The 17,638-nt window shown below is 38.6% G+C and overlaps 1 protein-coding gene across 3 annotated transcripts in view; it reads left to right on the top strand.

Annotated features, from left to right (window-relative positions):
• Positions 1-14,296, top strand: part of ZZEF1 (zinc finger ZZ-type and EF-hand domain containing 1) — a 424,884-nt gene extending 410,588 nt beyond the window's left edge. For all 3 annotated transcript variants that reach the window (XM_077482353.1, XM_077482352.1, XM_077482354.1), the window contains 3 exons: positions 765-915; positions 10,815-10,886; positions 13,227-14,296. In XM_077482353.1, coding sequence (XP_077338479.1) covers positions 765-915; positions 10,815-10,886; positions 13,227-13,301 — 298 coding nt within the window. In that variant the 3' untranslated portion in view covers positions 13,302-14,296. The remainder of the gene's footprint in view (positions 1-764; positions 916-10,814; positions 10,887-13,226) is intronic.
• Positions 14,297-17,638: the final 3,342 nt, after the last annotated feature.

Genomic DNA, 17,638 nt, shown 5'->3' with positions numbered 1-17,638 from the left:
TCACAATGTAGATTTTCAGGCCTCATCCCATGTAAACTTCAGGTGCAAGATCCTTCAGGCAGATCTTTTTTGTTGGCCTGTTAGTGTTCTCTTGCTGTTGCCTGTCCCTTTGTTGGACTACTTTTGGAAGTTTTTACTGTCTCTGCTGTGTCCCACAATGGATGAGAAAGTTGTGGGATTTTGCACTTCCTGTAAATAATCCATTGAGGTACAGAGGTCAAACGCCTCTATTTTTTTGTATGCATGCTGCTGTTACTGCTTTACCACCAAACTAAGACATGCCTGGGAGTAAGAGGGAGTTATCCTTGGCTGACCAAAATTTTTTTATGTGCCTTGTCCAATCCTCCATAGGTGGCAGTATAACTCAAGTCTTTAAGTTCCTGTGTCCCTCAACTGATTCCAATAAATATATTTTGTTATACCATTTAATTTTTTTTTTATTTGCATGTTACAGTTATAAGCATTAATGGGCTTCCTAATTTGATCATTACTTATAAATGCTTTGCTTCCCATAGAGGAAATACCTTTTCAGGAAAAATATATTTGTATGTAGCACAAGCTCTGTGTTTAAAAAAATGTAAGTACAAGTACCAGATAGTACATGACCCATTTTCTCCATTGCACGTTCTTATGTAAAGTGTTTTTAGGATAGCTTTCTGATATCTTCTCATTTAGCTTGCTTAAATACCCGGAATAAAAACGCTTTGTTTGCGTAGGCCACATTCTCATTTTAAAACAGTTGTGCAATTTCTTTGTTTTATTAGGGACTGTGATTTCAAGCTGCTGAGACCACTGTGGCCAGTTTTCACATCTATGGAGAATGCTGCTTATCAAGATGCAGCCAGCGGCGGAGTCCTCCTCCCTCTACACAGATCACTTACTGAATTGTTCTTCATTGCAGAGAACCGTGCAAGTGTAAGCAAAGGGATTTCTTGGGGTTACTATTAGTACATAAGAAAGAAATCATGGGGGGGGGGAGAGATATACTGCCTGTGTAAGGCACTAAAGTTACAAGGGATATAATAGCCAAAGAAAAAGAAAGATTTGTTGATATACATTTGCAGTTTCTGCCAGAACTAATCTCTTTTTAATGAACATAACCATTTATTGTTTGAACTGCCTAATTAATGCGGAAGTTAGTTTAACCCCTTCATGCCCCCAGCCATTGTAGTTAATTACCTGTTCTGGGGACCTGTTATTCTGAATGGACATTTTAAATGTCTTTGGATTTACTGCACGCCAGGCAAGGTGATAATCTAAGCTAAAAATCGTATCCTGTAAGGAAACCGTTCCTTTTACACCTCAAGGTGGTGTTAAGGCATGCAATTTCCTTTTTACATAAGGTGGTTTCAGTTTGTTACATAAACCAGGAAATCATTCTTCCCTCTGTGTCCAGTTTTTATTTGTGGTACAGAGTTCTTCCTTCATGGCCTGGATTTAGTGCCTATTTTCAGACAAATGGTAATTTTAATAATCTGTGCAGTCATAATGCGTTTGGGCGGACAGGAGTCACTGGCCTGTCTGTCCATTTTTTAAATCATGGGGGGGGGGGGGGGGGGTGGAATAGACTTTGTTCTGAGCATCCTAGGAAATTGGGGACTGGAAAGTGGGGCCTGGAAAACAGGATAAAATGGCAGTTGTGGATTGGCTGATGCAGTAAATAAAGAAAAGCGAACAGAATAATGCATCGTAAGAGATCACATTTACAAAATTTTACAAAAAAGATTACAAAAGTGCTATTATGTTTCTGTCAAAGTTTACCTTTATAGGGAAAATGTAAAAATATTCATTGCCTTATCGATGCTTTGGAGATGTACCTCCCTGTTATGCGAGTGTGCTTAGACATTCCTGTGCTTATAGCCTCATATGTACAGTGGGGAAAATAATTGATTCCCTGAAGGTTTTGTACTTTTGCCCACTTACAAAGAAATCAAGGGTCTATAATTTTTATCATGGCTGTATTTTAAATAATAGAAACAGAGTATCAACCAAAAATCCAGAAAAAACACATAAAACAAATGCTACAAATTAAGTTAGCAAGGGTTTCTCCACCAGGAAAAAATTAGAACTCGTGTCCATTGGCATGTAGTTGCCATCATCCCTTCTAATTAATGGAAATTCGAGATAACCTCTATTTTGTGGGATTTTATGGGCAACAATAAGAAAAAAAGTATTTATAAAAAATATATTTCATTTATTGTACAAAATCTTAATGATTCATAAAGAAATTACATAACAAAAAAGAACATAATATACAGTCTCAATCTTTTCTAAAATCAATGAATTTTAAAGAGCATGATACTATCCGCTTGGTGATCCCAAGACCTCCAGATGACTGGTGGTGGCGGAATGAGCGGGTCATCCAATGCGTTTCGATATTTTATAGTATCAAAAATAAAGTGTAAGCGCCCAACTTATATGTATATAACTCTTAAAGTAATACAACAAAATACAAACGTATGTGCACACATGTGTAGCAAATGAGTGTAGTCTGACCCCAAAAGAGATGGGGATAATACTGGTATATATACCAAAAAAATTGATAAAATAAAAAGTGACAACCTGTAAATGTGTGCATAAAATCAATTGAAAACTGTATAAATGCTTATCCCAGTGAAGAGAGAAACAAAACAAAAACCAATCAACATAAACACATAGAAGTATAACTAGTAAAGGTGATAAAGTCCATAATGAGACGTGCAAGATATCAGTCCCAATGTGCTACGGTATCAACCGAGATCCTGTGTTGTTGTGACCAAAAAGATGTTCCACCCTGTGACGCTCCCACCACCTTGCGAAGTGCAGGCTTACCGGATGAATATGACCCAAGCAGACATACGCCTCAGGGGTCAACAAGAGCTTGTAATCTCGGCTAAAGTAGTCCCAAATTAGGTGTTCCAATCGTGCCACATACGGTTCATACAGACGACTGGGTGTAATCACTGTTTTTCATATACATGGACAACTCCGACAACAGCTCAGGCATGGAAGATGAAGAAACAAAGCCAACATGGCATAATAACGTTTTTTTTTAAAAAAGCCTTTAATAAAAATAGTTCAAACTCACATTTCCAAAGTGATCAACAAAGCATATCAGAGGAAATAGGCAGTGGCGGAGTCCTCCCGACGCGTTTCGACCTACAGGTCATCATCATTTTATAGTAAATATAATCTTCTTCAGGGATGAGATATTGTAACGTTCTCTATAATAGATTGAACAAGATCCATTAGATGTATGTCAAAAACACTATTTATCAAATACGTAATCCAGTTTCAGAAAATAATTATAAAGTAACTCACTATTCAAAATTGGTTCAAAAAGACAAATGCATTTCCCCAACAACCGAGGGAGAGAGGAAGTCTTCACCTCATTTAGACAGGTTCACCCATGCCTCTCTGACATCCCATACAGGAGGACTGGATATAACAATCCACAAATGGCACTTAAATAAAGATGCAGTTTCGCCAATAAGACTATAGGGAAAAGTCCTTAAAAGTCCAGGAATGCTCTCCCAAAAAAACAGTAATAAAGACTTACCCCATCAAAAAAAATAAGTAGCTCTGTTGTGGGGCTAAAGTTTTGCCAATATTTCTTTGTAATATTCTCCTACAACATCCCTGTTGGAGAAAGGGAATGGCGGCATCTCCCTTGGTGTCATTTTTAAAATGATGGTGTGGGTGTCCCCTACCTCTCTCCCTCGGTTGTTGGGGAAATGCATTTGTCTTTTTGAACCAATTTGGAATAGTGAGTTACTTTATAATCATTATCTGAAACTGGATTACGTATTTGATAAATAGTGTTTTTGATGTCCATCTAATGGATCTTGTCCAATCTATTATAGAGAATGTTACAATATCTCATCCCTGAAGAAGATTATATTTACTATAAAATATCGAAGCGCATTGGATGACCCGCTCATTCCACCACCACCAGTCATCTGGAGGTCTTGGGATCACCAAGCGGATAGTATCATTCTCTTTTAAATGCATTGTTTTTAGAAAAGATTGAGATTGTATATTTTCTTTTTTATTTAATTTCTTTATGAATTGTTATTAAGATTTTGTACAAAAAATGAAATATATTTTTTTATAAATATTTTTTTTTTCTTGTTGCCCATAAAATCCCACAAAATAGAGGTTATCTCAAATTTCCAGGATTTCTCCAAGTACTAATGCCCCGTACACATGACCGATTATCGGACGAACGATTGTCAGGTTTTTTTTTTGCATGCTAATCTCATGTCGAATCGAAAGTCACGGAAATTCTCATACAACAGAATAAAATTCGGAAGTGATGTCATGTGTTGGAAATGCATTTGCATTGTACGAAAAATTTTTACATGCATATCCGATAGAATAATATCAGATGAACTGTCCTGATCGGCTCTTGAAAGCTCTGTACTAACAATCTGATTATCGTCTGATCGATTCTAATGCATTTTTCCGTACGATTTTCGGATCGTGTGTATGGGGCTTAAGTTATGTTTTGCTTAGGGATCAAATACTTATTTTACTCACTGAACTGCATCTCAATTTATAACATTTTGTACCATGTGTTTTTTTCTGGATTTGTGGTTAATATTCTGTCCCTATCATTTAAAATACACATATGATAACAATTATAGACCATTTCTTTGTAAGTGGGCAAACTTACAAAATCTGCAGGGGATCAAATAATTATTTGGCTTGAGATTTGGTGATACCATTGCTGTGCTGCTCACTGTTCTACCAACACAGCCTGCCCTACACAGATAGTGCAGAACAAATCTGTAATGGGGAAAAATCAGCGTAGGGAGACCACAGGCAATGAAGGGTACTTTTCCCTCTCCCTGTCTTTTGGGTACAGCTGCCAGAGTTCAATTCCTCTTTATCACCATGCTGACGCTTTCTTAGCACACCTGTCTCCATACAATTGCTGGACAGAAGCGACGTCAAAACGTCACTTCCGCCCATAGCTCTTAAAGGGCTGTTTTTTTTTAATGACAAATCGCATTTATTTTATTATTGCATTTTAGTGTAAATATGAGATCTGAGGTCTTTTTGATCCCAGATCTCATATTTAAGAGGTCCTGTCATGCTTTTTTCTGCTACAAGGGATGTTTACATTCCTTGTAATTGGAATAAAAGTGACAATTTAAAAAAAAACTATCTAAAAATAAAAGGTAAAATAAATAGGAAAATGTTTTTTTTTTTTTTCTTTTTTTAAACGTGCCCCATCCCGCATATGAAAACAATGTTCAAAACACACATGTGAGGTATCGCTGCGATCAGTAGAGCAAGAGCAATAATTCTAGCCCTAGACCTCCTCTGTAGCTCAAAACATGCAACCTGCAGAAATTTTCAAATGTCGCCTATGGAAATTTTTAAGGGTAAAAGTTTGTTGCCATTCCACGAGCGGGTGCAATTTCGAAGCGTGACATGTTGGGTATCAATTTACTCGGCGTAACATTATCTTTCACAATATAAGAACAAATTGGGCTAACTTTACTGTTGTCTTATTTTTTTTATTAAAAAAAGGATCAGCGCAATTCTGATGTGACAGAAAACGAATGTGCAAATAATGAACAAAAAGCATCCGTAAACTAGTGACAATTTTGGCATTAAATAATGATTAGAAGTCCTAACAAAATTGATAATGGAGGACAAAAATTAATACAATGTGACCAAAAATTGATAACCCTAAAAATAAATAAAAATGAGTGAGTGTAAACATAAAACCTACACCCGTGCAAACTGCAGATAATATATTAAATATTAAAGTCCATCCATGAAGAAAAAGAATCCAATCTTCAAATTGTGAAATGTGTTCGGTCCACCACCAATATGTGAAGATTTACTTCTTACCGGAACTCTGACGCCCCGTTACAGAGGGTCACAGAAAACATGTGTTTTATAATATATTTCTCCTGGACCCTCAGATACTCCTACTGATCTCCTTATTGCACACTGCCCAAACCGTAGGTAATATACCCGGCACGCTTCAATTCATCTCACATGAACCAAGGCTCGTTGGTGTCTGTGGAAAAGATCTTGCTGCTGCTGTTCTCCACACGTGTTTTCTGAAGGGTCTGCTACTTTATAAAGAATCGCCCAACACATGGGCAACACCAAAGGGATGGAAAGTAGTCACCATTGTCGATCCTTCAAGCGGTAGTAAACTGCAGCGTTTAATAGAGTTGTCCCATTGATTTTTCAGGAAGTCAGCTCTATGATTCAAAAAAATGCAGCCTGCATTCTGACAGGGAGGATCTCTTAGAACAGTGATTACATCACATCCTCTTCTCTCTTGCTAAAATTGTAAGTGGAATGCAGACCATATGAATTAAGAAAAAGGAAGAGAACATTCTTTCTTTTTTTTTTTTTCTCTTTTTAGAGAGCTGGACCCTGGGATCCAGTACTTTTTGGTAGGAAGGCCATAAAGTTTTACTGGCAGGGTGCTGTTGCAAATCCAGGATTGTGGGTAACCTCTAGGTTCCCCTGTTCCTAAAGGTTTCGGAGCCCACCGTGAAGGGTGAAGATTGGGTTTATCTCAGATAACCCTGCAGCGAGGAAAGGTAAGTGGAGAAGTTATAATGTTGTCATGCCTATGTGTCACCACTGGGGTCTGTATTGAGCACTCACCGCCTGATGCTGGAAACAGCACTGTGTTAGAAGCCTTCATTCCTCCTCTCCTCCGGCCACAACAAGCAGAGCCTCCGGTAAGAAAGGGGGGACTGGTTCTCCTCCTGCACCTCTAATGTTGGAATCCTTCCTTTGGGGGACCTATATGCCAAAAGCATTTTCATTTTATTTTTTTAAAAAGACTACAGACCGCGCAGCCGCTCAGCTGTAGTTTTTACCCTCCCCACCACCATGTCTGCTGTTTGCATGGGAAAATACTCTTTTGAAAGATGGGGGGGCCATAATTAGCGTGGGGGCGGGGCTAATGGCGTCAGATGCTGGCCACACGTGTAGTAAGTTTTTAAAGCACTGTATGTAGCTGCTGCTGGCCATGGAGAGACACATGAGCAGGAGGTTGGCTTACTTCAGGTTGGGGACACAGGCATTTTTTTCCTTTGACACATTATTACTTTACCAGGCTAGGTATTGGCAGCTTATAGCGCTGAACTATAACCTAGCAGTGTACATTCTTTTTGGTAGTGCCTCGGCTTTTGTGCTTCAGGCTATGAATGGAAAAGGGACCAGGAACTCCTCTAAAGGGTTCTAAAGGGGGTCAATGGTTTCACAATAAACTAAATCCATTTCCAAAAGAATTTCATCCTCTTCTGAGAGTGATGCGGCCGGTCAGATTCAGAGGTCAGGGGAGACTGTTGTTGCAGCTGAACTAGACACCTCAGTCCCTGTATATATCACACAGGAGGTTTTTCGCTTCTACCATTTGCAATTTGGAAAAGAAGATTGACGCTATGATATCTCTCCATAGTGGGTCTAAACATAGCAGATACCCATCCAGTGCTCAGGACCCTCTTATTGAGGTGCAAGGGGCAGGGGATCAGGAATATCTTCCAAAAGATTTTGAAGATACTAATATATCCTCTTCTGAGGAGCCTAATATAGGAGTAGTATCACAAGACAGGTTGCTTGTGCACTCCCTTTAGTTTGGTTAAAACCTTTTTTTTTTTTTTTTGCTGCCTGCAGCGCAGGCTCTTGATGAACCCACCTCTGGTTTGGGATCATTTAAACCTCCCCCATCTGGGGATGCCTTTCCCATTCATTCATGGCTAAAAAGCTTTGTATTCTGAATGGGAACATCCAGATAAACATATTATCCTCCTAGGAAATTCTCCACAGTTTATCCTATGGAAGAGGATTTCTATAAGAAATGGGAATACCAGCAATGGATGCTGCAATTGCCTCAGTGAACAAGTCTCATGTGTCCGGTGGATAATGCGCTAATGTTAAAGGATCCAACAGATAAAAAGTTGGAACTTCTTTCCAAAGGCAATTTGTCTTTAGCAAGTTCAGTAGCGCAGCCGATTCTTGTGGCAATTGGTGTCCATTAGGAACAGTTTGTGGAGATACTTGAGATTCTGCCTGATCAGCAGACCCAGCAATGGGCTAGTGTATCAGACGCACTACAATGTTTTCACAGTAGATGCTATGAAAGATATTATCATTCAATCCTTGTGGCTTATGCTTAGGCTAGTGCTTTCTCGCAGAGTTCAGTGGCTGAAAATTTATCAGCCGAAGCACCGTGTAAAAGACTCTTGGCCAGTTCCCTCTTCATGGTGAATGGCTATTTGGAGACGAGCTAGATAAATACCTCCAAATACCTCCAAAGGATCTCTAATGGGAAAAGTTCTATTTTACCAGCAAAGAAGAAGTTCAAACATTTCTCTAAGTGTGCTTCCTCACCTGTGCCAGGGGCATCAGCCTCTAGGCAGTCTCGAAGGCCTCAACCGTCAGGTTCAAGTGGAAGACCCCAAGGGCAGCACCAGGGTCAAAAGAGCTCTTGGAGCAGAAAGCCCACAAAGCAGAATGCTAAAGCCTCCTTATGAAGGGGCACCCCCTCTCGCTCTGGTGGGGGGAAGGCTCCTGCAATTTTCAAAGATTTGGCAGGAACAATGTCAAGACAGATAGGTGGCTTCTTCAGTTTCTCTAGGTTACAAACTAGAGTTCCGAGAATTTCCATCTCCTCGTTTTCTAAGATCTACTGTTCCCAGGGATCCAGAGAAAAATAAGTCTCTAGCTCTGGATCAGCTCTTTTCCCAGTTGGTGATATCAGAGGTTCCCTTAGAGGAACAGGACACAGGTTTTTATTCAAACCTTTTCATGGTTCCTAGCCTACTTTTAATAGATCATTCAGTCTCGGGTCTAAACCAGAGTCTGATCACAGCTGTAAACTACCTGGAATCTCTGGGTTGGATACTCAACCTAGAAAAATCCTCCTTAAAACCATCAAGGCGATTACAGTACTTGGGGCTGGTCATAGATACCTTACAGAAGAAGGTACTCTTACCCCAGTCAAGAATCCGTTCCATTATAGGACTAATTCAACTTCTGAAAACAAGGAAAAATTCTTCCATTCGGCTGTGCATGAGACTGTTGGGGAAAATAGTTTTCACTCAAGACTGCTTCAAAACACCATCCTGTCAGTCTGGAACAAAAAGATTCAGGCCTTAGATTTTTCCAATACGCTTGTCTCCCGACATACGTCAGAGCCTAAATTGGTGGTTGATATCCAGCCACCTTCAAAAGGGGAAATCTTTTTCTACCTGTATCCTGGAAAGTGGTGACAACAGATGCCGGCCTTCTAGGCTGGGGAGCAGCCCTGGAAGAAGATTCTGTCCAGGGGAGATGGTCCAAGTTAGAGAGGACCTTGCCTATCAACATTTTGGAGATTAGGGCAGTACGGCCCTAGAATCATGGACGGTCAGACTACGGGATTGTCCTGTCGGGATTCAGTCCGACAATACCACAGCTGTGGCTTACATCAATCACCAGGGGGGCATGAGAAGTCGTGCAGCCCAAAAAAGAGGTGAATCCTGTTCTAGCTTGGGCAGAATAATGATCTCTTCACCTCGATATCTTCCTAGCGATATGTCAGAGATGGGGTATTCCAGACATGGACCTATTCTCGTCAAGATTCAACAACAAAGTCGACAACTTTGTGTCAAGAACGAGGGATCTGCTAGTATGCGGAACAGACGCATTAGGCTTCCCATGGGATCAATTTTCACCGATCTATGCGTTTCCTCCAGTTCTGCTACTTCCACACCTTCTCCGCAGGAGCAAAAGGAGGTGATTCTGGCGGTAGGAGTCCCTCGGTCTCTGCCATTATGGCCAGACCTTCTCGGACAAGGTCAGGTATTCCTTCCTACCTTACGGACGCAAAATTTAACAAGTTTGACTGTTGAAACCCACTTTATAAAGGATCGTGGGTGATCTCCTTTAGTCTACTTTGATTAATGCCAGGAACCCGGCTTCCAGAATCATTTACTATAGAGTCTGGAAGGCATATGTTTCTTGGTGTGGATCCGGGGGGGGGTTGGCACCCCAGGAAGTATGTCATAGGCAGGATCCTTGATTTCCTGCAAATGGGATCTGAAATTAAGCTGGTCTTGTTCTATCAAGGGCCAGATCTCGGCCTTGTCAGTGTTTTTTCAGTGACCTCTTGCTTCCCACTCTCTGGTGCGTAGCTTTATTCAGGGGTTAACACGGGTTAATCCCCCTATCGAGGCACCTCTGAATCCTTGGGATTTAATTTTGGTCTTATTGGCTTGTGGAATCAGCCTTTTTTTGAGACTTTACGGGAAATTCCCTTGTTTCTTTTGACAAGAAAGATAATATTTTTGGTTGCCATTTCTTCTGCTAGAAGAGTATCGGAACTTCTTGGTTTACACTTGTATTGGCTACAAAACTGAGGACTCTCAGTAGTGGGAGGGGTTATATAGGGAGTGCACTTCTTGCCTTAGGGCGTGCCAGTGTCCATCACCTATCAGTGGCCCTATAACCCACGTAGTAACTACTATGGCTCTGTGTCCCTGATGTACATCAAAGAAAAGGATTTTCCAAGTAAGCTGTTTTAAAAATCCTGTCTTTTTTTTCACAAACAAAAAGGGCACTTGTGTAAGACCGCTGCGCAAATACGGTCTGACAGAGTATTGCAACAACTGCCATTTTATTCTCTAGGGTGTTGGGAAGAAAAAATTATAATGTTTGGGGGTTCTAAGTAATTTTCTAGCAAAAAAAAACTGTTTTTAACTTGTAAACAACAAATCTCAGAAAGAGGCTCGGTCCTTAAGTGGTAAAACAATGGTAAGAACTGTGCATGTTCAAAACTACTAATAGTCTCTCATGGTTTTTCACTACAGGAGCTTGGCTGCTTGCAAGATTTTCTCATTAGTTTAACCACAGATGAACAAATCAGCGTTTACACAGAACAGGTAAGCGTGTTTGTACCCAAAATGTGTTTGTACCCTGCTGAACAGCCTCTTCAGTCTTGTTTAACCACTTCAATACCAGGCACTTTACCCCCTTCCTGCCCAGGCCAATTTTCAGCATTCAGCACTATCACACTTTGAATGACAATTGCGCGATTATGCAACACTGTACCCAAACTGAATTTATATCATTTTCTTCACACAAATGTAGATTTCTTTTGGTGGTATTTAGTCATCATTGTTTTAAATTTTTTGCAAAATAAATGAAAGACCAATTTTGAAAAAAAATGTTTTTCTGTATTTGCTAAATTTTATAACAGAAACAATCTTTCTTTCAAAAATGTAGGCCACAATGTATTCTCCATTTCTGTGGTGAAAATAACCTATATCAGTGTTTTATTTAGTCTGTGTGAAAGTGATTACCGTATTTATCGGTGTATAACACACACCCCAATTTTAAGAGGGAAGTAAAAGGAAAAAATGTTTTCACAGCCCCCTTTACAGTACACAGTCCCTCTCCCCTTGCACAGTAAACAGCCCCGCATCCAGAACACAGCCCCCTCATCCAGTATACAGCCCCCCCATCCAGTATACAACCCCCTCCCTGCACTCCCAGGAGACCCCCAGTCTCCCCCCACGATTAGTGTGTGAGGAGGAGAACCCAAGAACATCTCGTTACTGCAGGAGTGGCGAGAAACCGAGGACGTCATATGACGCCCACCCAGGATGGGAGATCCCATCTGCGGATGTCATATGACTATAGTCCAGTAACGAAGTGGTTAAATCGATTAAATTTTTTTATTTTTATCAAGTTTATTTTAATAAAATGCTTTTGGAGTAAAAATCGATCTAAAGATGGTTTTCTATTTAAGATACATTAATAATTTAGTTTATTCAGCAGGAAATGGAGCTTAGTTATGTAGCATGAGGCTGTATATTCTGTAATATTTACACTTTTTGTAAACTTTCAATGAATTCAAGCTCTGCAAGCTGAGAGAACATGCACTGCATTAATGCATTCACACAATGTCACAGTAACCGTGAGATAGACCAAAGTTCAAGAATATTCCTTTATCCCATTATTTTGCAAATCTATGTACACTTCAAACTGTATGATCAAATCGGTTCTGAAATCGTTTTTACTCACCTGACAGCTTATTATTCTAAATAGGAAACCTTAATTTTGTTTGCAAATATTAAAGATTCTAACTACCAGCAAGAATAAGTCTTTACATTTAAAGAGCACCTGTCATTTCAGATCCATCATAGTAGCGCCCGTTAGCAGGCATCCAGTCACTTTCTGCCACCACGTTCCTCACCTTGTTGTGTCACCAGCCGTCCCATTAAAGTGAATGGGACTGTCGAGTCAACAGCGGGTCAGAGGAACTGCTGAAGGACAGGGGTAACAGTTGCTCTTTAAAGCAAGTCTTTTTTACTAGTGATTTAAATCATGGTTTAAATCAAATCCACCCTGCTGCACATGTTACATCCTAAATACAGTGGGGACATGTTACAAAGGTGAACTTAGTCTTTAATTTGTGTGTCTTACACTGCATCCAAAGTTCATCAGCAATCAAAGTGTCATTCTAGCCTTGTTAAACTCAGAGGATGAGCTTTTTTTCTACAGGGTGGTAGAACAATATTCTCCACTCCCCAGCCCCTCAGCCTTCTGCTTCATCAACAAACTTAGATCAAACCGAGTAGCATGAAATTTGATTTGTACTGTTTAGTCTGACAGTAGTCACATAGGATTATATGAAACACCTTATATATATATATATATATATATATATATATATATATATATATGTATACCTTACATGAGGCTGATATTTTCTTACAGCTGAAACCTATAGTCACTTCAACCTGTCCTGTAGCGGCTGACTAACTTAAAAAAGGTTAGTTGCCTAGTTGTCATATTTATTCAAATGGCATCCGTCTTTCCCGAGTCACTGTCCTAAAACAGGTATGTATGCATACCTGTATGTAATGAAGCATTCACTGACACCCATGCAACCAGCATTTTCAGAAGCACAGTTGAGATATTTTCTCAGTACAACTGTTCATACTTTAGAAAGCAGTCTAAGGTAACATCTCTGCATCCCAGGCACAGAGGTAAGATCTCTGCTCAGTGGAATTATTCTCACCATGTATGGTACATTTGGAATCCAGAAGATTGTTCCCCTCGTGGATTGATTTGTGTTTGTTTTGTTTTTGTTTGACTCGCAGGCCTGTTAGTAGCAGTTAAGTTTAAGCAAGTTCTAGAACAATTCTGCCTTAAAGTTCAGCAAATGTAATCAAAATTATTTCACTATGTTCATCATGTTTTTTACTCTTTTACAGGCACTGAAAAACATTGCGTCTATAAGCTTTGCCATCAACTACCCAAACAAATCGACGAGTGCATGGACTGCCTGATTCTTTGGCATTTTACCCTGGGTTCTTGTTCCAGATGATGCTGCATGCTTTGTGGATTCTCACTTTTATGTAAATGAAGCCTCCTAAAGCACACCAGTATATTGAAAACTGTACATTTGCCTCTGAATACATGTGCACTTCCACCTTGCTGAATATTAATCCAAATAACAATTTTATGAACCGTTCCAGCAGAGTTTTATTTCAATGTATCACAGCAGGCTTTAAATGCTGAAGAAATTGTAGTGTCTGTATAAAGCTGGCATGCCATACTAAGACAGCAGTACCTGAAGACTTGGAGTAGAAGGTGGCTGAAAATGTATGACATTGAAAGATTTATTAAACTTCCCACAATTCTAAAGGAAATCCTTATTAGAAATAGTTTCCCCAGAAATGCATTATAAAAATTGTTGTTCCTATTTTGGATTTCATGATTTGATTGGTGCATATTTATCACTTCACATAAAGAAAGAAAAAACTTTTATTTCCTCTTAAAGGGAGACTTTACATTTTGTATTTTCCATAGAAAAATACATTTGTAATAATTGCATGCTTAAACCTTAATTGGATAGTGCAAAGTTCAGTTACCCAACTCAACCAGGCATGTTTTAGTTTACTTTAGTCAGAGCAGAAAAAATAGTTGGTTTCTTTGGTCAACCATATTTTTTCTGTTTGCATTATAAAGTATTACTAGGCTTATTTAATATTTTAACAAAAAGGGAACGTGGTCATTTAAAATAAAATTTGCTGTAATCTGCCACAGCATATCTGTTTATAATGTCGTTGTATATGATGGAATTTGATGCCCTGTTTTAACCGTGTGAGGAAAAAGTCTTTTGTGTCTCCAGCAGTTGTTGCTGAGGTAAGTTTGCTCTGTAGATCTATGTAGGCATTACTATACAGTGCAGACTGGTGTCTCAGGAGCAATCTAATGCTCTCGTAGGCTAGATTCCTTCTAGGCATAAAAAATGGTACTTTGTGTTCAATAGCATTCAAAAGCAGTTAATTATAAAGAAAGAAAAAACTTTTATTTCCTCTTAAAGGGAGACTTTACATTTTGTATTTTCCATAGAAAAATACATTTGTAATAATTGCATGCTTAAACCTTAATTGGATAGTGCAAAGTTCAGTTACCCAACTCAACCAGGCATGTTTTAGTTTACTTTAGTCAGAGCAGAAAAAATAGTTGGTTTCTTTGGTCAACCATATTTTTTCTGTTTGCATTATAAAGTATTACTAGGCTTATTTAATATTTTAACAAAAAGGGAACGTGGTCATTTAAAATAAAATTTGCTGTAATCTGCCACAGCATATCTGTTTATAATGTCGTTGTATATGATGGAATTTGATGCCCTGTTTTAACCGTGTGAGGAAAAAGTCTTTTGTGTCTCCAGCAGTTGTTGCTGAGGTAAGTTTGCTCTGTAGATCTATGTAGGCATTACTATACAGTGCAGACTGGTGTCTCAGGAGCAATCTAATGCTCTCGTAGGCTAGATTCCTTCTAGGCATAAAAAATGGTACTTTGTGTTCAATAGCATTCAAAAGCAGTTAATTATTTTTTAAAAGAAATTGATTATTTTTTTTATGGAAAATATTTCCAATGTCTGAACTGTAATTTACAGTATTGGGTTTCAGGCAACCCAATTAAACCCATAATGTTTCTGGCAGAAAATGAAGCATATGTAGATGTTTTCTTTAAATATGGTAAATTATTTATTTTTACCATGCTGGTATAAGGGCTTGACTAATGGTTCTAAAATGACAATCTTTAAATGCCCTTCATATTTTCTTCTCCCACTACATCCATTCCTATTTCAAGGTGCTTGAAATGGTGAGGGATGTGTTATTTCCTGCAAGTTTCACATTAAACAGGTTGTTTCACGTTTACGTTGTTGCTTTCACAAAAAAATACTACTGTACAACTTATTCAGTAAAATGGCTTTAACCTGTTCTGTACAGTGCTAAAATCTTCACAGTCTAGAGTTATTGTTTGATCTTGGATTTCAGTTTTTTGCAGATCTTATTTTATTTTTTATTTTTTCCTGTAAATACGGCGGCCAAAATTAAATACCCAACTGCATTGACCTAAAGGGGTTGATTTACTAAAACAAAAGAGTGCAAAATCTGGTGCAGCTCTGCATAAAAATCTATCTGCTTCCTTTTTTTTTGTCAAAGCGTTATTAAACAAGCTGAAGTCAGAAGCTGATTGGCTACCATACGTAGCTGCACCAGAGTTTGCAGTTTCCAGTTTAGTACATCAACCTCCTAATGTTGGGATATAATGGTGCACAATGTTTCATGCTTACTGAAGAATCTTGGGTTATTCCACACAGCGGTATATGTGTCTTGTTCCCTAAACTGACTCCTGCTAGAGGTCATGCATTTTACCTTCCACTATGCAGTTGATGGAACTAATCTCCTTTTCCTTCTGCTGTTTGGTAACTGGACTTTTCAGCTGTCAGGCAGCCACAGGCAAACTATCATGGTGAACAAGTGAGGGGCCCTGTGAGTGAAGCTTTGTGGAGCAACCCTTTGAGAAAGTTGTACCACCTATGGAGTGATGGTGCTCATTTGTGGGCTTAGCCAGGGCTCAACCAACAACCCTGAGAGGGAATAGAAAAAAAAAAAACACTGTAAACTCTAGTATTGCACTGAAGTTGAGGTCCCCTTTTCTCTTTTGCCACTATTCTGCCCATTAATCATTGCGGCATTTGTGACATATTTGTACTGAAACAAAGGCAACAGGTGCCAAATGTTTCAAGTGGGGAATAGTGTTTCACAGCCAAGGAGATCAGGTTCTACATCATAGGCAAGTATCATTGCCCACTGTAAGAAGCAGAATTGTGTGCACTCATTTCTGAAACTAGAAAACATTATCTAACAACTATTTTAGCATATTTTCTCTGAGACCTACAATGTGACTAGTCCCTTGTAATCTGGCACAACATTGGCAAAGCAGACATATTGTCTACTCCAAGCAAAATAAATACTTCAGTCTTTTTAGGGTGCAATAATTTTTTGGAGTGCAACATATCTTCTATGTGCCTGTACTGCAGTATGATTGGTTGTAAACAGATTTTAATTTTTTACACCATTGTATATACTTTATATAAGGTATTGGTTATTTAATTTGAAAATGTTTGAGAATTTACAGCTTTTTTTTAAGAGCTCCAGACAGAACCTGAGGCCGGTATTGCTGTGGTGTTTAAAATCTGGCCAGTATCCTGTGTGCCCTATAAGATAGGAAAGAGATTGCACTTTTGCTGCACTGACTTGCTAGTAATGTAAGCTTTTTTTTTGGTCATATCCACTGAGGCTCCCAGTACACAATACATTACGAGACGACTGTTCAAGGATGTGTCAGAAACATCTACTACTTTGATATGGCCATTTAATAATACATTGCTGGCTTAATGGTATGCTGACAAAATGTGCCTAATATATACAATTTAATATGTAAACAAACACAAATACACTGTACTTAACATTGTTTTCTGATATTTTCTTTACACATTTTAAGAAAATGTTTTAATTTTTTTTGTTAGGGGGTTACGACTTTTGTTATTTGGTTGTAAAGAAGAAAATATAGTATATTATAAATTTGACATGTAAAAAAGTTATACATATGATCTCGGTATAATGTGCAAATTATAAAATATATTGTAAAAAAAATCACTAATAAAATACAGTGAATGCAAACTGTTTCAGTTTTTTTTAAATTTATCTTTTAACAGGGTTGTTCTACTGGGACGCTTTTTATAGGAATGAATAATGAACCAACAATATTTGTAGGGGCCAATTTGAAAAAACTGGAGTGACAATTGTGGCAAAGGTGGAGCTGTTACTCATAGTAACCAGTTAGATGTCTTGGCTGTCGTGTGACACCTGGTTAGTTGCTATGAGCAACTGGCTCGCTTTTGTTGCAGTCTTAAGCTGGTCACAGGTGGATCAAAATTCGGACGGTTCAGCAGGGAACAGCTGAACATTTAATCCATCTACGGTCGTTTCCCTTTTTGCTCGGACAGTGGTACAGCGCTGATCAGTGTATTCTGACAGCGGAGCATTATATATAATATATATATATATATATATATATATATATATATAATGTATAATGTGTGTGTGTGTGTGTGTGTGTGTATATTATGGATCATTTATATAATGCTTTATGCGGTTATAAGTGGCGACTGAATGTTAAAGTACACAGTGTCTTGAAAAAGTACTCATACCCCTTGAAATTTTCCACATTTTGTCATGTTAAAGCTAAAAATGTAAATGCATTTTATTGGGACCAACACAGTGTCACATAATTGAAGTGGAAGGAAAATGATAAATGGATT

This window comes from Lithobates pipiens, unplaced genomic scaffold (assembly GCF_037356315.1).
Source record: "Lithobates pipiens isolate NorthernLeopardFrog02 unplaced genomic scaffold, aLitPip1_a1.2 Scaffold_16, whole genome shotgun sequence".
In the NCBI taxonomy this organism is placed as follows: domain Eukaryota; kingdom Metazoa; phylum Chordata; class Amphibia; order Anura; family Ranidae; genus Lithobates; species Lithobates pipiens.
This window is presented reverse-complemented; position numbering and strand designations above follow the sequence as displayed.